The sequence below is a fragment of the Camelus bactrianus genome, chromosome 21 (assembly GCF_048773025.1).
Source record: "Camelus bactrianus isolate YW-2024 breed Bactrian camel chromosome 21, ASM4877302v1, whole genome shotgun sequence".
Classification (NCBI taxonomy): domain Eukaryota; kingdom Metazoa; phylum Chordata; class Mammalia; order Artiodactyla; family Camelidae; genus Camelus; species Camelus bactrianus.
In genome coordinates this window covers 3,394,455-3,416,850 of record NC_133559.1, presented here as the reverse complement: position 1 = coordinate 3,416,850, position 22,396 = coordinate 3,394,455, and the positions used below count along the sequence as shown (strand labels likewise).

The 22,396-nt window shown below is 51.8% G+C and overlaps 1 protein-coding gene across 8 annotated transcripts in view; it reads left to right on the top strand.

Annotated features, from left to right (window-relative positions):
- The window catches only part of KIAA0513 (KIAA0513 ortholog), a 58,340-nt gene that overhangs the window by 19,325 nt on the left and 16,619 nt on the right, over positions 1-22,396 (top strand). For 3 of the 8 annotated variants that reach the window (XR_012501256.1, XM_074349314.1, XM_074349315.1), the window contains 4 exons: positions 12,370-12,485; positions 16,859-17,353; positions 19,465-19,564; positions 20,305-20,378. Coding sequence is in view for 7 of the 8 variants with exons in the window: in XM_074349314.1 (XP_074205415.1) it covers positions 17,025-17,353; positions 19,465-19,564; positions 20,305-20,378 (503 nt within the window). In the remaining variant the exon portion in view is untranslated. Of the gene's footprint in view, positions 1-12,369; positions 12,486-12,560; positions 12,586-15,128; positions 15,359-16,858; positions 17,354-19,464; positions 19,565-20,304; positions 20,379-22,396 lie in introns of those variants that run through there. The other 5 variants (XM_074349321.1, XM_074349316.1, XM_074349318.1 and 2 more) reach the window with 3 other exon arrangements.

The window sequence follows — 22,396 nt, the reverse complement described above, 5'->3', positions numbered from 1 at the left end:
GGTCGGCGCTCCGCCCTGCGGCGCTCCGCAGGTGGGCTCGGGGAAGACCCAGGGGCAGCCCTGTCCCTGCTCTGAGCCAAAACCCAGCTCCTTGTCTGTCTTTGTGGAGCAAGTTCTATGAGGGACCAGGATGGAAGGATCCTATCTGCCCCGGGCTGCAGGCCAGTCTCAGTCTGGCCTTTGAGGCTGCTAAGCCCTTTGGTGCGGATGCAGGTTTCGCCCCCGCCCCCGCCTGAGTGCTCAGCGCGGAGGATATGGCGGCTGTGCCTAAGCCCCGCCTCTCTTCCCCCAAAAACTTCCCGCGGGTTTTCAGAGATGGGGGTGTGCACCCTTCCCCCAGAGCACATCAACCTTGCTGTTTTATGGAGGGCCCAGGTTGTTCTGCCCTGTGCACCCACAGCCACGGCGCGCAGCCCCTTGCGTTCCCCCGGGGCTGCCTCCGTGCAGCCACTTCCGTCCTCCGCCCGGCTTGTGCAGCCTGGCCATGCCCGCCGCTGCCCGCCCGCGTCTCAGGCTGGGTGTCGGGGGGGACGCTCTGTGCCCGTTTAACTTAGTTCTGTTAGTCAAGGGCTGCTCTGTACAGATCCGAGCCTCGGAGGCTCCCCCTCCGTCCTGCTGGCCTCTCAGTTGGAGAGGGGAGACCCAGCGAGAGAGCGCCAGTCCTCCTTTGCTGTTCCCTCCCCGCGGGACCCGTCCCGCGCTGCTTTGCCTTTTGTTCTTTCTTTTTTCCTTTTCTCCTACCAGATTTTTGGCGTCTTTATCTTTTGAAGAGGGCGATGTTCTGTCGGAGTTCCACAGGTGCTCTGGTTGGCTGAGTGGGTCTGTAGATGTAGGTCTTGGTGTATTTGTGGGAGAGGGTGACCTGCGAGCTTCCTTCTACTCCGCCATCTTCTGCGTTCCAACCTGGCTGCCATGATTTTTGTTGATTATAGTCATTTGAATCCTTATTTCCCCGAGAGTAATAGATGTTTCCCTGGTTGCTTTCAAGATTTGTCCTTTGTCTTTAGTTTTCAGCAGTTTCGTTACGATGAGTGTGGGTGTGGGTTCTTTGGATTTATCTTTTTGGCATTCGCTGAGCTGCTGAGATCTGTAGGTTTATGTCCTTCACCAAATTAGAGGAGTTTCAGTCATTATTTCCTCAGATGTATTCTTTGCACTGTCTTCTTTCTCCTCTCCTTGTAGGACTCTAATGACACAAATGGTAGATCGCTTAAGATTGTCCCACAAGCCCCCAAGGCTCTGTTCACTTTTTTAAAACCTATTTCCCTCTCTATTGTTCAGAATGGACCATTTTTATTGATCTGTTTTCATGCTTACTTATCTTTCCTTTGTCGTGTTCATTCTGCTTTTGATCCTATTTACGGCTTTTAAATGTTTCAGTTACTGTATTTTTTAGTTATAAATTTTTCATTTGATTCTTCTTCATCTCTTCTGTTTCTTTCCTCAGACTTCTTAGTTTTCCCTTTATTTCAAGAATGTTCTCCCTTACTTATTGGAGTGTTTCTTATAATGACTACTTCAAAGTCAGTTAATTCCAATACTTTGTCATCTTGGCCTTGGTGTAAATTGATTATCTTTCCCTGTGGAGTTGAGGATCTTCCTGGTTCTTTGTATGTTGAGTAATTCTGGATTGCTCCTGAATGTTTGAATGTTACATCACGAGACTCTGGGCCTTGTTTAAATCGTGAGAATGTTGTTATCTTTGTTGTAGCAGGCACTTGACTGGTTTAAGTTCAGGTTCTAAGTCCCCAGCGGCCTTCTCTGGATTTCAGTATCAGCTGTGTTCTCAAAGCCTTCGTGGTGCTCTTCAGATCTGCCCCCGTGTGTCACCGTGTGGCCAGCATGGGACCTGGGCAGTGTTCTCTGCTGACGTTCAGGACTCACCGTCTGCAGTCTGCTGGTTAGGATCATGTCTACACGGCCAGTGGGGAGCCCGGGAGCTCATACACAGCTTTATGGGCTTATTCCCTGGAGCCTGCCTCTCTTTGCAGTCTCTGTTTTTTCAGCCGGAAAACAGGGGCGTTATTCCTGCTGCTCTGCTCTACTGTTCCTGCAACTTAGCTCACAACCATGACTAAGCAAGAGGACGACCAGGAGAGAAGAATCCAACAGGGTTTTCACTCTCTCAGACCACAGCTCGTCCAACCAGAAAGGAAAGTTCCCTCCCTCCAGGTTTGAGGCATCTGTGGGCCCCTCTGCTGCTGTGGAATTGCTGGGTCTGGGGCATGAGAGAGCCAAGAAGACAAGCAGGAAGAAAGGAGACCCCTGGGTCTTGGCTCAATGTCTCTGAGAATTGGGCGGCCTCTTCCCTGCTCCTCGGCTTGGGCCAGCTTCTCCTGGAGCTCTGCGGATGCCTATGGCTTGGGTCTCAGGCTGTATTCAGTCCCGGCTGGGGGTCTTGGAGGCGGGGATGGCAGGACCACTACCACTTTGGTGATGCTTCGGACCCTGGGTATCTTCCCTCACCTGCCTGCTGCTGCGTACCCTTCAGAGTCCTCAAGGAGCTGCTCTGTCCATCCTGTCAGGTTTTATAGCCACATTCAGTGGGTAAGACAGGACAGAGGGTGCTCACTCCAACTTTCTCAGAACCCGAAGGAAGCCAGAAGATGTGTGTTTTAGAGGCATTCAACAAAGAAATCCGATCAAAGGAAGTCAGGCTGTCTCTGGTGCCGGAGAACTGTGGTTGGTTTGCATCAGGAAGGAGGGAAATTAAAGAAGGTGGGAGGATTAGGTGGATAGTAACAGAAGTGCCTGGCACGCAGCATCACGCAGAGGGCCTACCGAACCCTCTCGCTGGAACTTCTCTCACCCCGTCCTTACAGGCCTGGCCTTGCGGAGTGAGAAGGAGCTCCAGGCGGGCAGGTTGAAGGGACTGCTTTCTCTGTCAGCAGATGGGCTTTATCCCTTTCCATCAGGGATGTCAGGAAACGTATGTGTGGAGAGTCAGGAGTCTTTAATTTAGGATGTTGAGCATTTGTATCCAGGTAGTCACTGCCGCGTGCAGCCTCAGGCCGCAGAGCCTGGTCTGGACCTGACAAGGGAGCTAATCTCTTACAGCAGATCTCCCTCTCCCTCAAGTAAAGCGGAGCCTTCAGCCTTCGCTGCGAGAATGCTCTTGCCTTGCTCAGAGGTTTTCTGGCTGAGAAGAGACCGTTGATCCCAGTGGCTGCTGCTTTCCATCTGCACACGTTGAAGCAAATGCAAGCAAAGCCCGCCTGAAAGCCCTAAAGCAGGACTTGCCAAGCGGCCGTCTTCTCCGGGCTCTCTGGCGCCGATGTGACCGTTAAAGCTCCCGTCGCCCAGTGGGTTTGTGGCCTGAACGTTCTTCGAATGCCTGGTATTAGCACCGTTCAGAATTCGTGCAGTGCTTTCACCTTCTGGCTTTTTCTTCCTGGCTTGTTCCCTCAGCTCACCTGGTCCTCACAGCGGCGGTGCGGGGCAGGCGAGTGGCCGTGGCGCCGTCCTTCCTGGGCTGTTTTTATGTTGTAGTTACAGGGGGAGTAGGAGTTGACGTCTTGGTTTTCATTTTCACTTTATTTCCATTTAACATAAACATCTTCACGATGCCATGCTGTCGTTATTGCTCTGGTGTTTCAGTGACGCGCTGGAATTATGTAGCAGAATTTACGTAACTCTCTTCTTGTTGAGACTTTAGTTTGTTACCACGTTTTTTGCTGTTGTAAGGCAGGCTGCATATAGGTGTTTTGTTCATGTCTTGGATTATTTCCCTAGGATGGATTAATTCGATAGACTAAAAATATTGTTAAACACGTTTCAACATTAGGGAGGATTTCAAAAGACCACAAATGACCTAGAGAAAACACCAGCTTTCACACAGTAAGAATTTCCAGATTTCTCCATTTTGCAGGGCAGGTTTTGGATGTGCCGAGAGATCTAGTCAGAGGGAGGCGGGAGTGTGCACAGGGAAATGAAGAGAGCAGCAGCAGAGGCCCAGCAGGTGTCAGAGAGGGGGTGCTGGCCGGCGCGGGCAGACGTTCTGTCTTGAGGAAACCAACAACCCAATGCTCATGTGAGGCTCCTTCTGAATGACAGCAGTGCCCGCTCTGCATGTGGCCGTTGGAAAGCTGCGTGGGCAGCCTTACCAGCTGCACCTTGGCCACCAGCCAGAGATGACAGTGTCCTGGCTAACTGGTGACGGACACTGGTGGTTTTAGGCAGAGGGCTTACTGTGGCCTCCAGGTGATCCCACGTCCAGGAGGAGTCGTCCAGAGCCTTCCCTCCCGCGGAGGCGCAGGTGTCCCATGTGCGTGGCTTTTGTTCTGGCCCTGCGTTGGGCGGAGGGGAGCAAAGCGCCAAGCCCGAAGAGGATGGACGTTTGTTCAGCTCCGTCCCTCACTGCCTTGGGTTCTCAGAGGAGGACCAAGTCCCGGCTCTTTGAGGGAGCCTGTCCCAACCCAGGGAGGCATGGCTGTCTCTGAACAGTGGTCAGGGGCAGTATGCCATTATTTTGCCAAATTACCCGAAAGGCTGGAAGGCCAAGCCGGTCTCTGTCCAGATTGACTCCAGCTGTCCCCAAATTGTCAGCTGTGTCCTTCTTATACTAAAGCAGAGTAACTGCTCACCAAGGGAGGCTGTGCCCAGCGGTCAGTTCTGACGTTTGGTTAAAGCACAGCCAACACAGTGAGTTGTGGTGAGACTTAATGGGGAGCACCTGTCACCAGATACCCCCTTATTGCCTTTAACTCGAGGGCTCACCAAGTCGCCGAGGGACTACCTGGGACGAATTAAACATCAGTAGAGTGCAAAAGGTATAAAAGCATCCAGGTGCTTGTGGGAGGTGATTTTTGCATTGAGACTTGGAACAGCTTTTGAAAAGCTAAGCAATTTCAGAGACTTAGTCTGGGGAGGACCAATGATTTGTCATCATACTGTATCTTTCCCTTCCTCCCTGATCCCCTCGGAGCTGGGTAAAACCCTGGACCCCTCTGATTTGGGCAACGTGGTGAAATGGGGTTTGTTCTGGAGCTTTCTCTGCTGCAGCTGAACAAGGGAGGCAGAGCCACTAAGTTGTAGGGAACCTGTCTCTTCCACGGCCCTATTTCCTGCCCTGAGCACAGCACTTGGCCCCTTGTCGTGGTTTTAAAATTGATGCAGCAGGTGGGGAGGGTACAGCTTAAGGGATAGAGCACATGCTTAGCATACACAAGGTCCTGGGTCCATTCCCCAGGACCTCCTCTAAAAAAATAAATAAAAAGTCAAACCTAATCATCTTCCCCCCTCCAAAAAATTTTTTTTAATAAAACTGAGCCAGCGAGGTCACAGATTTGTTAGGAAGTCTTTGTGGAGAACCTGTCAGTCTTACCCTTTCACTGCGTGGGGGAACAAGCAGATGGTCCCTTATCTCTTTTTCCTGGGAACTGTGAATATTTTAGACATTTCCTTCTTCCCGGAGGTCATAAAATAGGAGTCATCGTCGGGTATAACCATCCTGACAGCTGCAGTGGAGAAAATCCTGCATTAAGTGTCATAAAATGTTATCGGGATAGAAATGGCATGAAAGCCTAGAGGTCCAGCGGCCTCGCCCACTAATGACCTGCCCACATCTGCGTCCGGCTTCCCTATAAAGGGGAAGCTCAAGGGACCCTCCTGGTGGGTGGAGATGGCCACCTTGCTGGGACTCTGCCGTTGGACTTGGTTCTTCCCTCTGGAGCCGTAGAGAACAATCTGATCCCTCGGTCCCATGGCCACGCCTCACAAATTTGAGCCCACTCTCCCATCTTCCAAGTTACTCACCCCTCAGCAAACCCCCTCAACTTACTCAGTATTGCTCATGTGACCAGTTACAGGTGGCTGTTTGTTCTCGTGTTTCTTTCTTTGGATGTTCTCCAGGTTCTCAGCAGCTCTCTCCTTTTTCCTCTCCTTTTTAAAAAGTCTTATAAGCATTTATGAAATTAAAATACTTTTGCCAGTTTAATAGTTTTTCTGAAGCAATGGATCCCACTGGGTTGCCTCGGGCCTCACGACTGGGGAGATCTACGCCTGGGTTCTTGGGCGTGTTTACCCAGATCTGCTGCCATCAGAGGAGGTGGCTCCTTCCTTCCAAGGTGTGGGCTTGGACAGGATGTTCCAGGAGCGCCTGGCCAGCAGAAGCAGAGTGGAGTGAAACCACCCCTCCTGCTTTGCATCAGGTCCTTCTGTCCGTGCAGCTGAAGGTCAAGTTCTGGTGTATTGTTGTTGTCAGTGTCAAACCCCCTGATTTGCAGCTTGCGTACTGCGAGCAGACAAGCTGCCTCTTGGTATTGACCTTGTCTCTGGACAGTGACAACTGTATCTCCATGGGCCTGGATGGGAGCAACGTTAAGACGTGTCTGATTTCACAGATCTTAAAATGCAAAAAAAGTGCATTTTAGGACAATGAAATACAGTATTTATGAGTCCAGCTAACTATGCTGCATTCGGGCCATATTTTTCTGTCTTGTCCTCAGAGCTGTATTGCATTTGTCTAGGACCTTGCTAAAACCCACGTACGTTTCTACAGTGTCCCCTTGATTGACGAGTCTGTAACAAACACGCAAATGGCTCTAGAGCTTTGACATCAGATTCTGACCTGTCTTCACTGCCTCCTGGTCTGGGTGGTCATCTGTTGGTGACCTCTAGACAGTCCGCAGCGTCGCTCAGGGAATTCCCTCACTCAGTCTGTCTCACCCTCTCCCATCTTCCCTTTTGAAATCTGGCTACACTGGTCCCTCTCCCACCTCTCCCCTGCCTATCATCTCCGCTTCCTCGGAGAGGAGAGATTGTGATTGGGAGACCCCCACCCCTCCACCCCACCCCCTCCCCGCACAGGCCGGGAGTCGTGATTGGTCACCAGGGGCTCAGCTCCCACCTCCTTAACCAGTGCAGGCTCTCCATCCTGATTAAAACCCATGAGCTGGTGGCTTGGGCGTCAGGGCATCATGTGCTTGCTCTTCTTCCCAGAACCTGCTGGGGCTCCTTCCCCGCACTGTTCCAGCTCTTTCAAACCGTTTTGATCAAGAAATCAGAACGTTGGCACCGCACGTGCTCTTCAGAGAGTTCAGCCAGGAACGGGTGGCGGTTGGTGCTAGCCAGAAGCCCTTTGGGACATCTGATATTTGAGGAAGAGGGACCTTCGTGGGCATATTAACTGCAGTGTTCCCAGGTTGTGATGCCCTGTCCCTGCACCACCAGGGAGATCTTATTCTCACCTCATAGCACACTCTCACCAGACAAATCCCTGTTCCAAATGGATTTAACATGTGCCTTCAGATTTTTGGAGACTCATTTTTTAAAATGTATATTTCAACATCTCTATCTTTTACAGAACCTTATTAGAAACTTTCATTATAATAATCAGTGTCTTTTCATATGAAGACCTTCTTGACAAATTAATTTTAAAATTCAGCATCTGGATAAAGTTTATCTGTGGATGAATTTGTCAGAATGAAAAGAATATTTTATGACCAGTGAGATTCCCTTTTTCACTTTGGCTGCCAGGAAACTCCACTACATTCATTGTCCAGCTTTAGGAGTGGGTTTCTTTGATTCCACTGTCCTGAAGTTGCCCTAGATCCACATTGACTGGATATAAATCTATGATGGAACAGCTGCCCAAACACACTGACATCTAAAAGGACAACGGTGACACTTCTTATTTGATACGTATTCATTCATTGGAACGACTGTTGCCTCATAGCCCCAAGTGGCCCCAAATTTCTTCCTGGTTCCAAGGCAGTGTCAGTTATCACCCAGCCAGAAAGTGCTGAGTGGAGTTATCTGTCAGCAGCCATAGGGCTGACAGCTCCGCCGCCGGCAGAGGCGGATGAAAGCCCTTGTTGTGGTCTTGCTGTGGGAGAGGTTCTGAGCAACAGGAAGCCGGTTTTCACGAGGCTCAGCTGGTGGCTGTGGTCTGGCTGGGGTGCAGTCTGGCTGGGGCTCTGCTTCACCCCAGCTGCCCTCGGCCAGCGCACGGGGTCTTTCTGTGACTTGTGACTGCGGGGGGGGGGGTGCCCTTGGGGACCAGATGCCAAGGAGCCGCAGGAGGAGCCTGTGCGCTGTGAGGCTGATCATCTGTGGCAGGCAGGCTGGGGGGTGTGGAATTAGTTCCTGCCCCCCATCATGGTGATGCTGAGAGCCTGCCAGGGCGGCGACGGCTCATGGGGACGGGGAGAGGGTGCTGTGCTGTGGGACCTTGAGGGTTTACAGTTCATCCACCAGGTCCTGCGGTCTCTCCACAGGATGACGGAGCAAGCTGTGTGCTGAAGGGCATCTCTTCTTCCCCGTCTCCTCTCCAACAGCTGTTTCCGTGTGGCACAGTTTTCCTGGAAACTGTTCATTATTTTGTCACTTAATAGCTGACCAGACACAGATAACAGCAATCTACTAATTGAGCCAAGGTCACCCATCTCAAGATAGCCCCAGAGACCAGAAGTCTAAGCCAGGGGTCTGTCTCCCCAGGTCCCTGCAGCCAAACCCAGGCGGCCTGTCGACCTTCCGTTAGGTCCCTTTGAAATAAAACACTCTTCAAAGGACTGGAGAAGACCCTCTCCAGGAAGGTCGCCTGCATGTTGTAGATGTCATAAGAGGGTGACAGACAGACGTTCAGATTTCTCTCAACATTGAAATGGTTAAAAAAAAAAAAAGTTTGCTGGTTGACCAGAGGAGAAGGGAATCCACACAAATGAAGATGAATTTTGTTGGCGCCATGGGACCAAGAGCTTTTTCTCCCCACCTTCTATTTCCGAATATTTCTCTCCCAATACATTTACGATAAAGGGATGTGAGAACTAAGTAATCTCCACAAACTTGACTGAGTGCTGGAGAGAACCCATCTCGCAGATCCATGTGAAGTCTACATCAGGTGGCAGAGAAAGGGTTTATCAGGCATGGCCCTGGCCTGCCTTCTGGGCCAGAGGTTCCCGAACTTCCCAGCACGTTAGCATCTCAGTCATTTTTTCCTGCCCACCCCTCGACCCCAGCCAGGCTAAAACAAACACTGAATAGTCTCAATGACTTAACAGGTATTTATGTCCTGACAACATCCTAGCTGTTTGTATCAGTTTCCTATGGCTGCTATAACAGATTCCCACAAACCCAGTGGCTTACAATGAATATTTATTCTCTTCCAGCTCTGGAGGTAAGAAGATCAAAATCAGCCAGACAGGCTAATGTCAGGGTGTCGGCAGGGCTGGTCCCTTGTGGAGGACCCAGTGGAGAATCTTCCTCCCTGGCCCTTTCCAGCTTCTAGATGTGCCTGCATCCCTTGGCTGTGGCCCCTCCCTCCACTTCAAAGCTGGCATCATAGCATCGACCCATCACCTTCTCTGACTCTGACCCCCCTGCCTCTCTCTCCCGCGGATCCTTGTGATTATGTTGGGCCCACCTGGAGAATCCCAGACCAGGCCCCCATCTCAAGGCCCCGAGCTCAGTTGTATCTGCAGATTCCCTTTTTCCTGTAATGTATGCAAAAGTTCTGGGAATTAGGAAGTGGACATCTTTGGGGGAACACTATTCAGCATACCACACCACTTGAAAACATACTTTTATTTCATTCTCAAATAACCATGATTACTTACTAATGGGACCTCTGCACCTTTTGTGTTCAGTACACCTTCTTGTCCTGGGAATCAGATTGGACTCAGCCACTCTCCTTTCCCGCTCCACGTTGATTTAAAAAAATTTTTTTTGTTTTGTCTTGGGGGAGATAATTAGGTTTATTTATTTATTTTGATGGAAGTACTGGGGATTGAACCGAGGACCCTGTGCATGCTAGGAGCAAGCTCTACCACTAAGCTATGCCCTCTCCCCCCTGTTGGTTTTTGTGCAGTGCTTGATCTCTGTTGTGGTAAACTGCTGAAAATACAGCCTCAGAAACAGGTGAGGTCATCAAAAGGTCTGTAGGCAGACCTTGTTTTACCGCACCTCACAGATACTGTGTTTTTCACAAATTGCAGGTTTGTGGCAGCCCTGCACCAGGCTGGTCTGTCGGTGCTGTTTTTCCAACAGCATTTGCTTGCTTCACGTCTCTGGGTCACATTTGGTAAATCTCATGATATTTCAAACTTTTTCATTATTATCTTATTTGTTATGATGATCTGTGGTCACCGATCTTTGATGTCACTATTGTAGAAAGATTATGACTTGGTGAAACCTCAGATGATGGTTAGCATTTTTTAGCAATAAAGAATTTAAAGTGTGAACATTGTTTTTTTAGACAATGCTGCTGCACACTTACTAGACTACAGTATAGTGTAAACATAACTTACCTGCACCAGAAGACCAAAAAATCTGTGTGACTCGCTTTGTTGCCGTATTTGTTTGATTGCAGTGGCCTTGAACTAAACCTGCAATATCTCCGAGGTCCATATTCCTGTATAGCATGACCTAATGGTGAAACTGTGAAATACTTGGAGCTAGTAGTTCGCTCTGTGTCTGGAAGGTGCCAAATATTGCTGTTTCCTTTGAAAAACTGAAATACCCCACAGCACCCCCTGTGAGTTTGCTCAGGAGTCTGGGGTACCCTGGCACCAGTTTGGGAACCACAACTTTAGGTTAAAAGCATCCTCACTCAGCTCCTTGTGGTGAGGACTGGGGGTTCCCCCTTAGCCAGGCTGCCTCCTCTAGTTGTGGGGAGCAGCCAGCTAAGACCACCAGCTAAGAAGATGCTGTCAGACCCAGAAGTCTGCTCCTGGCTGAGCCCTGGCCCCATTCCTGGCCAGTCAGACCGACGCTTCCCTTCCATCACAGGCCATGCAGAGGGAGTCAGGCTCTTCAGAACACCCTGTGGCCACAACCACTGAGAAGAAAAGACCTAACTTTTCTTGGGTTCTTTGGGCATATTTTCTGAAAGACAATTACTGAAAAGCCATAGAGGGCGTTAAATTGACTAATAACCGTGTTAGTCACAGCAGGTTGCGTGAGTGAAACAGGTGTCACAACAAGGGAGTGAACTGCCCTTCAAGGGTTAAATCTGAGTTCACATGGGTCCGATGACAGCTGGGGGACAATCATTAATACTCCTGCTTCCCCCTGGAGACCCTCACCTTCTCTGTTTGGAAGTACCTTTGCATGGAGTCAGGTGGGGTTGAAAGTCTTATGAACTGGAGTCTCAGGATGGAGGGTGTTTTCCTACAGTAATCCACACCTGGATTACAGGCGTCTGTGCATCTTTGTCACTGACCCTCTACCACATTTCAGCACAGCACGGTAGATTTTCTGTAGGGATGTTGACTCTCGGCTTTACAAGAGGCCCTGCAGAGGATGTTCAAGTTGTGGTTGGAGAGAGGTCACGTGTAGCAGATGCTCAGGCAGCTGGTGTGAGGGACCCTGTGGTCCTGCTCCGCACCCCCGCGGGGTACCCTCCCCGGCACATGCCTCCCTCCCCCAGGCCAGACTTCTCTCTAAAGTAGGAGTGAAAACGCAGCACTGCCCCAGCAGCTTGACAGAGTGGTAGAGAAGGAAGTGTCTTGATGTATTTTTGTGCCTTGGGAAGCACCAACTGCTCTGTTCATATTGCCTCACGTGGCCACAGCAGGCGCCTCGTTCAGCTCATACCACAGTGTGTCATCTCCTTTATCTCGATCATAATCCAGATGATTAGGGACAACGAAAATTCAAATTCACCTTTTCCAAAGACAGGAGACCAGTACAGATATCAGGTATTTTCCCAGTCTGAGTCTGGTTGGAGCTGAAACTCAAGGGAGGAGGCTGGTTTTTCTTTGGGCAAGTCGTTGGCAAAGCTGTCACACCAGATGCCATAGTCAGAGGCTGGGGAAGGGCACTTCTGGCCTCAGGGGTCCTGGTTCCTCGTCTGCAGGACGAACCTGCACTTTCTCACGTGGTGCTGCCACTCCACCCGAGGGACAAACGGGTCTGGGTTCTGGACTGGGGGGGTCAGACTGTGTTTTGACCTTTCTGTTGCAATAGAGATGCCCCCATAAAACCCCTAAGTGCAAGGGGCCACAGGACAGACTTTGGGAACGGTGATCTGGCAGTGCCATCTTGGCCTCAATGACGTGCAGGCCTCTGACCCTGAAGCACTGGAAACGGGCCCTCAGGACTGAGGATCAGAGAGGCTCCCTGTTGACCTGGATTCTGTGCCCCGTTACTTCCTAGCTGTGTGCAAACCCCCTGCTTCCTCACCCGAGCCTCGATTCTCTGATGCTGCGAGAGGGGCGAGCGGATGGAGAGGACCGGAAGCCGGCATGCCGGGCGTGCCGTGCGTGCCGTGCATGTCTCAGTGCTGTGCGTGCGTGCCGTGTGGGCTGCGCGTGCTGTGTGTCATGCGTGTCTGCGTGCCAGGCGTGCCTGTGTGCCATGCGTGCTGGGAGTGCCTGCGTACCATGCATGGCACGCATGCTGGTCCAGCAAGGTCTCTTCTTTTAATGGTAGGAGCAGCACATGTGGTGGCTCGGGGACACTGAAGAAACAGGAGCTGAGATGGATGGCAGAGGGCAGAGTTACAGAACTTTCTGGAGTCTCTCCAGGGGCCTGTCTGATCGCCCAAGGTCAGCCTGCTAAAGAAGTGCTCACTCTGGGTGCGCTGGGTGCTGGGGAAATCAGGGTTTGAGCAAAGCCCCTGGAGACATGGCCCGGCAGCCACAGAAGGTAATGTCCTTCCGACTTCCTGCCGCAGCTGGGGCCGCGTCGGGGTTGGGGGAGGAAGTCAGGAAACCTCCCACCAGATGTGCCCATCTGGCCACCTCCACTGGCCCCCTCGCTCTTGTCCCGTTCTTCTACCTGCTGCCAGGGCTGCCTGCCTGTCACCCTAGGAACCCAGCCCGGGCTCCTAGTGCTGGCCCTGCCTGCCTTGCCAACCTCTTCCCGTGAGCAGTCCCTGAACTCTACAGTCACAGCTGCTGAGGGCCTCTGTGCTGGCTGAGCCTCCACCTAGACCTCTGTCCTCGAGTCTTCTGGGCTGGTCGTCCCTCCATTTGTCTCGGCTCACATATCTGCCTCCCTGACCCTCAGGCCAAAGAAGCTGCCTCTCAGTGCTGGGAGCTGTCGCCGTGAGACTATCTATGTAGCACTCAGTGCCCCTGAAGTTCTGGCTAGGGTTTTTATTTTATTAACTGTCCTTTACCCTCCCACTGTCTTCCAGCGCGCGCGCACACACACACACACGACCAGTTTGCCGCATACGGTCTTATTCAGGTCTGTATTTCAACTCCTAGTTGGTGCATAGGAGCTGCTTATTAGTAAATAACTTGTATGAATGAGTGGTTAAGAGCTTTGGAAGTTATAGACTGACTTCGAATTTTGTCTAATTGTGTTGGTAGAAACTTCTGCCATAGGGCCCAGGAGGTGAATTGTAGAGATGTGGTCGCAGGAAGGTCTGTTTTGCTGCAAGTCTGTAGAAGTGCACTTTTAACATCCACTCTCTGTATTTGGAGAGATTCCACCATGATTTAAAACCCTGAGTCTCAGAGTCTGCAGACCTTGCAGTGGCTCTGGAGACCTCCTTGTACACAGAGGAACTGGGTGTAATCCACAGACAGTTTTTCTTTGTCCTATGATGTGTTTTGAAATAAATTTAAATTAGTTGCCAATGTTGAAGAATTGGATTTCATGTTGTAGATTTCAGTGCCCTTTAGAAAGCTCTTTAGATTGGGACCCACTGGGCCCTTGATCCTGAGTGGCAGCATGTGGTCAGTCCCCACTGGGCCCACTTCCTCTGTGTTCTCCAGCTGCTAGAACACAGGTGGTCATGTGAGGTGTGTGATCCTGGTGTGTTGAGAGCGACCGTCACCTTGTCCAGTGTAGAAGCCTGTAATTACGTTTCCTTCCTGGAGGAAAAGGCTGGGGTCACTTCCAAGGCCCTTAGCACAAGTGGCCACTTCACACTGGCATCTTGGCTCCACAAATGGGCTTGGCTATGCCACCTTTCTCCTGAGAGGGGAGGTCCCTGGGCTGAGGGGCCTGCATGCCCAGGACTGGGCCCTCCTGCCATTTCTACTTCCTCTCCTGCAGTACTAGGCCTGTCGCTCTGTCCCCCTCCTCCTGAGCCCACAGAGGAGGCTTCTGGGAAAGGATGACTCATGCACGCCCCAAATTTCCGAGCTGGAAAGGCGCTGGGAGAGCTTCCTGCCAGCCTCTGAGAGCGCCTCAGGCCGAACCAGAAATAGCCATGATGGTTTTCTCTGATCTGGAATCTCCTGTGTTGTTGTGTTCTGCTCTGGTAAATAGATGCAGCCCTTCAGACCAGCCACCTGAAATGTTTCCAGATACAGTAACTCGTTTTCTCTTCCTCTGGATTTTTATTTACTGCAAACTACATTGTTATGATAAAGGATAAAACAGAAAGAGGAAATTCTCTCAGTGCCAGCACTGTAGTACATTTCTGTCTTCTTTTTCAGTCCTTTTTCATATGTACACATAACTGTAATTACAGTAAAATTAAAATTCATTCACTTCAGTGTTTCCGGCACCCAGAACAGAGGATAGCTTGCAGTAGAATGATTCAGTAAACATCTGTCGATTGTAGAATATTTGTTTACTTAACTATGAAGTGAACATTTTTCTAATTGCATCATACACTGATTGCTCTTACATCAAATTGTTAGAATCTGTTTGCCACTTTACTATATTTAGATTTTTTCCCCCAATTTATCAAGATTGTCAATACTGTTGCAGTGAGCATTTTTCTCCATATAACTGTTTTTGAGTGTTTTGAATTTTCTTAGGATAAATTCCAAGCATTTGAATTCCTAGGTCAGAGGAGAGAAAAGTAGGAATTATAGAAATTGATTTCTAAAGTCTTATTTATCCTTCTTGCTGGGATTGTTTGAGAATATTAGCTTTACCATAATCTCATCTACACGTAGGTTATAGTGTTTAAGTTTTTGCTTATTGCATAGTGTAAGCTGGTACTTAATTGTTTTAATTTGCATGTCTCTATGTGTGGTTATTAGTGTGGATTGAAGAATTGCCTAGGCACTTAATAATATTTCCTGTTGTCTGTGTTGCCTATTTGAGTAGTTTGAATATCTATTAGAATATAGATTTTTTTTAGTTGAATTTGGGCGAATTTACCATATAGACATGGTTAACTCAATTTTCCTATCGTAGTGACTATGAACAATGTCCTGGTGTGTGATTTTCCGTTTTTAATATCAGGTGAGTCATTATAGGTGTGATTTTCTGTTCTTTAGAGAGCCTGAGAGCGTGTTTGCCAGAAGGACCTTAGAGATCCAACCTGACCTCGGTGTCTCAGACGGGGTCCCCAGCCCAGAGCACAGAGGCCATAGCCCACCACCCCTGCTGGCAAGAGGGGAGCCAGGGCTGGCCCCAACCACGACCCTTTCATCTCGAGCTCTCTGAGCACCTGAGCTCCTGCACGCCCCAATTGCTTTCCTGGCCCAGAAAGTTCTTTTGAGCTGAGGTTAGTGCTTCTCTGGTTTGGACCAAGCCAGGCTTCGTAGGACTGTCTCTCCTGAAGATGGGCTGTTGCCACTCCAAATGATGTGGAGCCAGCTGTTGCACCTTTCTGACTCAGGGCATTTAAAAATATCCCAGGCTGGGGAATTTGGAGGCGCCCATGATCAATTCATGAACATTAAGCTCTCAGGAGGCAGTAAATGCAGTTCTGATACTGAATCACCATCAGAAGATGCGCTAGTTCCACAGTATCAGCGACTAGCTGCCCACCAAGTGTTGTCCTAGATATTTGAGGTCCGTGGAGGTAGAGGAGAGGGACATGGCCCGGGATCAAGACGTGCCCCTGCCTGGAGGAGCTGATGCATCCTGCTTAGCTGTGTGCCCCTCGTCGCTGGGGAGGGAGCCCCACATCTGGCATGTCACCCCCAAACTGACCAGGAGACCTGGTTTAGAAGGGAGGAGCCTAATCCAGCTCTGCCTACGTCGTCAGCGCCCTAGACCCTTAGAGCAAGTTCACGGTCAGGTCTGGTCGTCCCTCAGCAGTAACACCGTGGACACTTAGGCTCTGCGCTGGGCGCTCAGGTCGCTACAGAGGGGGCTATGGTGTGGTCCACTCCTCAGGGGATTACACTTCACTGGGATGAACAGAAACGCTAACATCTACCCATCACACAAGCAGACTTAGAAATGCGTATAAACAAAATGCCACTGGGGCCACAGAAGAATCAGTAAATGGTCTGCATAGCATGGAGCAAAGCTTCTCAGAAGAGCTGGTGCTAAGCTAAGCCTTGAGGGGCGAATAGAACTCCAAGTGGGGCTGAGGGAGGAAGATGGGGGAGAAGGGAGAGGACTGCCCTGCCTTCAGAGCAGAGAAACAGGGTGCCGTCACGCAGGGTGGCCATGGTGCGGGGAGAGGGCAGGGAGGAGAAAGTGGGTCCAACCGCAGATGTCACTTAGAAACCATTGGCCATCAGGAGTTGGAGGGAGTGGTGAGAGGGGACACATATTGGACAGCCGGGAAGGTTCTGGGTCTTGAGTGGGAGAAGGCTAAGAAAGGAACCAGGAAGGAAGAGATGTGAGCCACGTGCCTGACAACACAGTCTTCCAGGTCTGCTGATCTCAGTGACAGTGGGTGGCGGGTGGCCATCCTGGTGATTTTCTGTTTCCAGTAGCCTCAGTCTTTAGGCCAGAGTGGGAAGAGGTCCTTCGGATGCAGCCCTCTTAAAGTCTGTTTGCTTAGTTTGGAGAAATCCTCATTGATGGTGTTTGTTCATTTATTCGACAAATATTTACTGGCTGCCCACGACATACAGGGTATTTAGCAGTCAGGTAGACACAGGAGGACCGTGTTGGCATAGATTCTGGAAGTTTGGAGCCTCTTCTCTTTACAGGGGGTTTGTGCCCTACTTCATTCAGCTAAGTCTGGATCTTGGTGCCAAACTTTCCTTATGTGAGGAGTTGCTCTCGTGGTGGGAACGATAATGTGTCTCTGCTTCCATTCCAGAAGCCTTAGGGCCACGTGAGCAGCCCCAGAGGACTCCTCCCCAGTGGCCAGCAGCAACCAAGCAGCTCACACGCGCTCAGCCGCAGGCTCCCTCTGACTTGCCTGGGAACCCCATCTGCCTGCCTCCCCACCCGCCCGGCGTCCTCGTAGCCTGCCCACCCGAGCCATGGAGGCCCCTGAGGTCCCTGTGGGCTCGCTGATTGACTTTGGGGCTGAGCCATCCTCCTCCTCGCCCCTGGAGGTGCTGCCCCCAAAGCTGCAGGATGGGGACAGCTCCCCGGGTGAGGGCGCATCAGAGAGCGAGACCACGGAGTCCGCGGACAGCGAGAACGACATGGGCGAGTCGCCCTCGCACCCGTCTTGGGGCCAGTACCGCCGCTCCTCCTCCAACGAGTCCTTCTCCTCCAACCAGAGCGCTGACTCGGCCAAGGACGAGGAGCCGCTGGAGCTCCGGGAGTTCATGCGCAGCTACGTGGAGAAGATCTTCTCCGGAGGGTAAGCCTGGCTGCGGTCCCCCTGCTCCCCTCACAGGGCGCCACCCGCCTGGCGCCACCTCTCACCAGCCTGCAGCGGCCACCTCGTGGTCTCGGTCCACCCTCTGCCCATGGACCCCCCTGGGGAGTTTCCCCGACTCCTGCCCTCCACTCACCAGCACTCAGACCTCGTCAGCACTAAATCCAGGCCACTGGCTTTGCTCCCATAGCACCCAAGCCCCCGTCAGGTCCGAACTACTAGGTGACAGTGAATTAGGGCCATGTTAGGCAAGGAGGTTTCAGTTACCCACACTCTTTGGGATGCTCACGGGCAACTGAGCCTTAAGCAGGACAGGGACCACCTCCCCTTGCACCTCTTTCTGGCCTCTCTTTGGTGGTTCTTGATGGGGTGAATAAGAAGCAGTGAAAATTGCAGCAGGAAGTGGAGGATGGAGTCGAAACGCGGACCGAGGAGCCAGGAGTCTGTCTCACCGCTGTTAACGTCTCTGCAGTGGAAGGGAAACCTGCGACCACAGATGCAGTCCATGGCCTCAGGTCTTGACAGCTGGTCCTGTGTCACTCACAGCAGCAGGTTAAGTGGTGCTGGTCAGGTCATCTCTGCCACTGGCAGCTTCAGCATCAGGGGGAGCTCGTTAGAAATGCAGAGTCCTAGGCCCCACCAGAACCACTGAGTCAGAATCTGCATCTGAACGAGGCCCCTGGGTGTGCACATACTGCATTCTGCCTGAGAGGACACTCTTCCATTTTCATTAAAGTGTGAGAAGAATTTCTGCCAGTTGACACCATACAAGGAGTATGTTGTTTCTGCCATGGTTTAGGTCCCTCGTTTGCTAAGTGGCAGGGCTGATTTCCACCTTTTTCAGGTGCACTTCAGTTTTCTATGTGGTTAGAGAGGGGAGGAGTCCTAGGACCCAAATAGCTGGCTATCCCCAAAACGCTTTTACGTTTGGTCCTGTGCACTCTGGGAGAGCAGTAGATGTGGCTTCCTACTTATTTTGTTTGACAAGCACTGAAATTAGCTTTCTCTGCGCACACCCAGTTAATAAAAAGGGGAGAAAGCCCAGAAGCTCGCTAATTTGCCAGGGAGGCCAGTCTGCATTTGTGGCAGCCAGTTGACGATATGGATCACGGACAGCCGAGTTGGAAGCATTTTCAGGAGCTTTCCAGAAATCCCTGCAAATGGCTGGCAAATTATCACATTTCATCTGGTGTTGGTATTTTGGGATAAATGAGACCAAGATGTTTTCTGCAAAACCTTAAATAAATGAAATTGCACAAGCCAATTAATCTTCAGCCTTCTGCTTCCCCTTTTCTGCCGTTAAATCTGGGGTAGAGTATTGGCTTCCTTGGGAAGGTGATCGGAAGTGGTTTGAGATCAGGTGAGCATTTTGTCCACCCTGGCAGTGGTGACCCCCAGGTCTGGGGCCCCCATAGTCTTCACCCCCCACACACACAGCTGGGGATCATCAGGGAGGTGGGCAGACTGGCTCTTCAGAAGGGCAGAGGAAGACGCAACCATGCCCTCCTTCTGATGGGTGGAGGTGGTGTCAGACCCCTCAGTGTTCCTTGGCCTCGCTGGGTCCTGCTGAGACTGAGCAAATTAGGAATTCTTGAATCCAGTGGGTGCCTCCTTGCCGACCTCAGCAGCAAAGATTAGCAGGAAGTTGGATGAGCTGGAGAACCAAGCCCTTGGAGGGTCGTGGAACCCTTGTTAGTGCCCGGACCTCGCTGGGGCAGGAGGACGAGCGTGCAGGGAGGTGAAGGCATGTGGGCCTTGGAGCTGGGAAGTCTGGCTGGAGCGCCGGTTCTCCACTCCCGGGCTGTGTCTGATCCTCCTAGCCAGTCTCCTTACCTTTGAAACAGAGATAATACCATTTCCTCACAGTCTGCCCGGAGGGTGAGATGAGCTGCTAGAAGTCAGGTGTCTATACCTGGCGGGGGAGCAGGACCCAGGGATGGACACACTGTGGCCACTGAACCCCAATGGTCCTGCACCCACGGACACCGACCCACTGCACTCAGGAGTTCCTCTCCTTCCTCTTCCCCGACTCTGAGCTTTTTGGTTCCAGAGGATTGAAGGTTTCTGCTTTTCCCCCCTGCCCTCTCTCTCAGGGAGGACTTGGACCAGGAGGAGAAGGCCCGGTTTGGAGAGTACTGCAGCAGTGAGGACGGGAAAGGCCGGGAATGGTTCGCCCGGTATGTGAGTGCCCAGGTGAGGAAGGCGGTGAGGTGGGGGCTGGCTGTGTGGCCATTCACCTGCCCTGGGGAGCGAGTCAGGGAAACGCCCCTGGAGAGGTTCCGGAAAGGCCTGTTTAGAATAGTGGACAGTGCCTCCCAGAAGGGAAGGCGTCTGTCCTCCACATGGAACTCCAGAAAAGTTCGTCTTGTTTGAGACAAGCACGTGGGCTCTGTCCATGGATATTTTTATTAAATAACCCACAATGTTCAGTTTTCATAAAGGTAGAATGTTCAAGACGATGACAGCCAAGTAAGTTCAGATAAGAACCAAGTTTTGTAAATAGCCAGCAGGTTCTTTTTCTTTTTTTTCTGTAAAGTGTATTAAATTCTTGGTTTTTAAAGTATTTTTGTCACAAATAATTAATTCTTCAAAGAAAAATTAGAAAATGCAGATAAGCAAAATTAGAGGAAGTGTCCAGAAACCTACAGTCTAGGAGATAGCCGGCATTGTCACCGTGGGGTCCTGTCCCCCCACACTTTCCCGTGCGGGGGTGAGCATGTGACATGGCTGGTTTTTAAGATCTCCTAAGGAGACACAGGAAGCACCTGCTTGCGCTCCACTGAGTGATGCTCGTGTGCAGGGGGCCAGCCCTCTGCTCGGTCCTGGGTCTGTGGAGTGGGGCCGTCCTGGGCTCGCATCCCGGCTGCGCCCAGTGATGCTCGGCGGGGCCCGCCCGCCGGCCACCTATGACGTGCCTGCCTCTCCCCGGACAGCGCTGCAACGCCAGGTGCGTCTCGGAGCCGGCTTTCTACCGCCTGGTGCAGTCCTTTGCGGTGGTCCTGTTCGAGTAAGTGACGCTGTCGCACAGAGCCTCTGTCCTCACAGCTGGCCCTCCCTCCCTTCCCGCCTGCGACACCCCAGTTGTGAGTAATGGCCACAGGCGTCATCAGCTCCGATGGCTCCGACGCCCCCGGCATCAGCTAAAAGAAGTCGTGACCAACATGTCACGAGAGAGTTGGCAGTCCCCACCTGGCAGTGGAGATGAGAGGCCCACAGCTGGGTGTGAGTAAAGCCTTCCATGCGGGTCCCGGGACAGGCTGTGATGACACACGGCCCCCGCCCTCCTCCTGGAGATCTGGAGTCCTCTTGGTTTCCTGTTGGGAAGTACTTCACACTAAGTCACCGCCCACTTAATGGTAGGGTGGGGTGACGTAGCCCGCCCTGAGTACCAGTTAGGCACTGCGGGAGCCTTTCATCACGGAGGGCGTTCTGGACAGTGTGGGGTGGGCGAACGGGCCCTCCCCTCGGTGTGGCCGTGGGAGGCAGGCCATGTGACCAGCAGGGCTCCTGCAGCCGTGGCTCTAGGACTGCCAGGCCCACTTGAGATGTCCTGACTTGCATTGGAGCTGGACACGCCCTCCAAAGTATGACCCAGAGGGGCTGTGTCTTCCTGGGGGGAGCTGAGCAGTGGCTTTCACGGTGGGGATGGTGTGCGTGGGAAAGGGAGTGCGGAGGGAAGCCCTGACCCTGATCTGACTGTCGTTTGTGCCCACTTGCCCCCATCACCTCCATGTGGCCTCGAGCAGGTCCTGGTCGTGTGGCTTATGCCATGGCCACTTCACCATGTCCCCATGGTCATTGTGTCCTTCCAGGATGGAAAACTCCTCCCTTACTGTCCCTTCCCCGTCTTCTCCAAACAGAAATGTGGCTGCTCCCTTGACCTTAATTCCTTGTGTCTTAGTGTCTCCCCACCTTTCTCTGTCCCCCCATGAATGGGGGGCATGTCCTGGAGGAAAATGACCAAAAGAGAGGAGCTCCTGTACTTCCGGCTCAGAATGTCCCAAGTTCAGGCTGCGCCCAGCAGGAAATCTGGGTCTGGGAGCCAGCTCAGGTGGACGGGTGAGCCCTCACCGGGGGAGGTGGAGCGTGCCCACGCTGGCTGGGGCACGTCGGGAGCTGCTCCGAAGTCCCCCCGGGTGGCAGGGCCAGCGTGCTCTCTTGCCCGGAAGACATCTGCATCCACTGGGATTTTCACGAACCCGTATTCGGGTAGGTGGTGCCTGTCCCACGTGATAACGTACTTTCCTAACTCTAAGTTTTTCTTTCAATTTGTCCTTAAATAAGTAAAACTTGGCGGTGGAGAGGGCAGTTAAATTCAAGGTCCAACTCTTTCACACTCTTGCCTCTCACTTCCGGTCCATCTCCCAGTGACAGCCACTCTTAGTGATGCACATGCCCACAAGTACATGCATTTTCAAAACAGGCAGCACCATGCATTTGCGTACAGTGCTGCGTCTGTAACAGCTGCGAGGCGGGCTAGTGACCGTGTGAATGGGCCATTGTTTATCCAGCACGTGCCCTGTTGACCCTCGTTTGGCTGACTCCCCATTTCCTCGCTCTCACAGTGCTGCACTGGACATCACTGTAGCCTTTGCAACTGTAACAGGAGAAATTCCTAGTGGCAGACAGGCCCTCTTTTTGAAGTTTTTCCCCCTTTTTTGTTTGCGGATGTGAATGGACCCACGTGCATCTCATAACCGTAATGTAGTAAGTGCAACGTATGTAGCGAGTATCGCCCTTCACGTTGTGGAGCATTCTTTAGCCTATCGGAGTATGGAATCATTTAATTTGATTTTCAGCAAATGACATAGGGAAGTAGGTACTTGCATTCCCTCGTTCTCAAAGTGCGGTCCTCGGGCCGGGAGCAGCAGAACCTCAGTGTCACAAGGCAGTTTGTTAGAAACGCACATTCTCGGGCCCTGTCCCAGACCTGCGGCCCCAGAGACTCGGGGGTGGGCCCGGGGACACCCTTCCTAACAGGCCCTCGAGGTGACCCAGCTGCTGCGCCCGTCTGGGGTGTGTCAC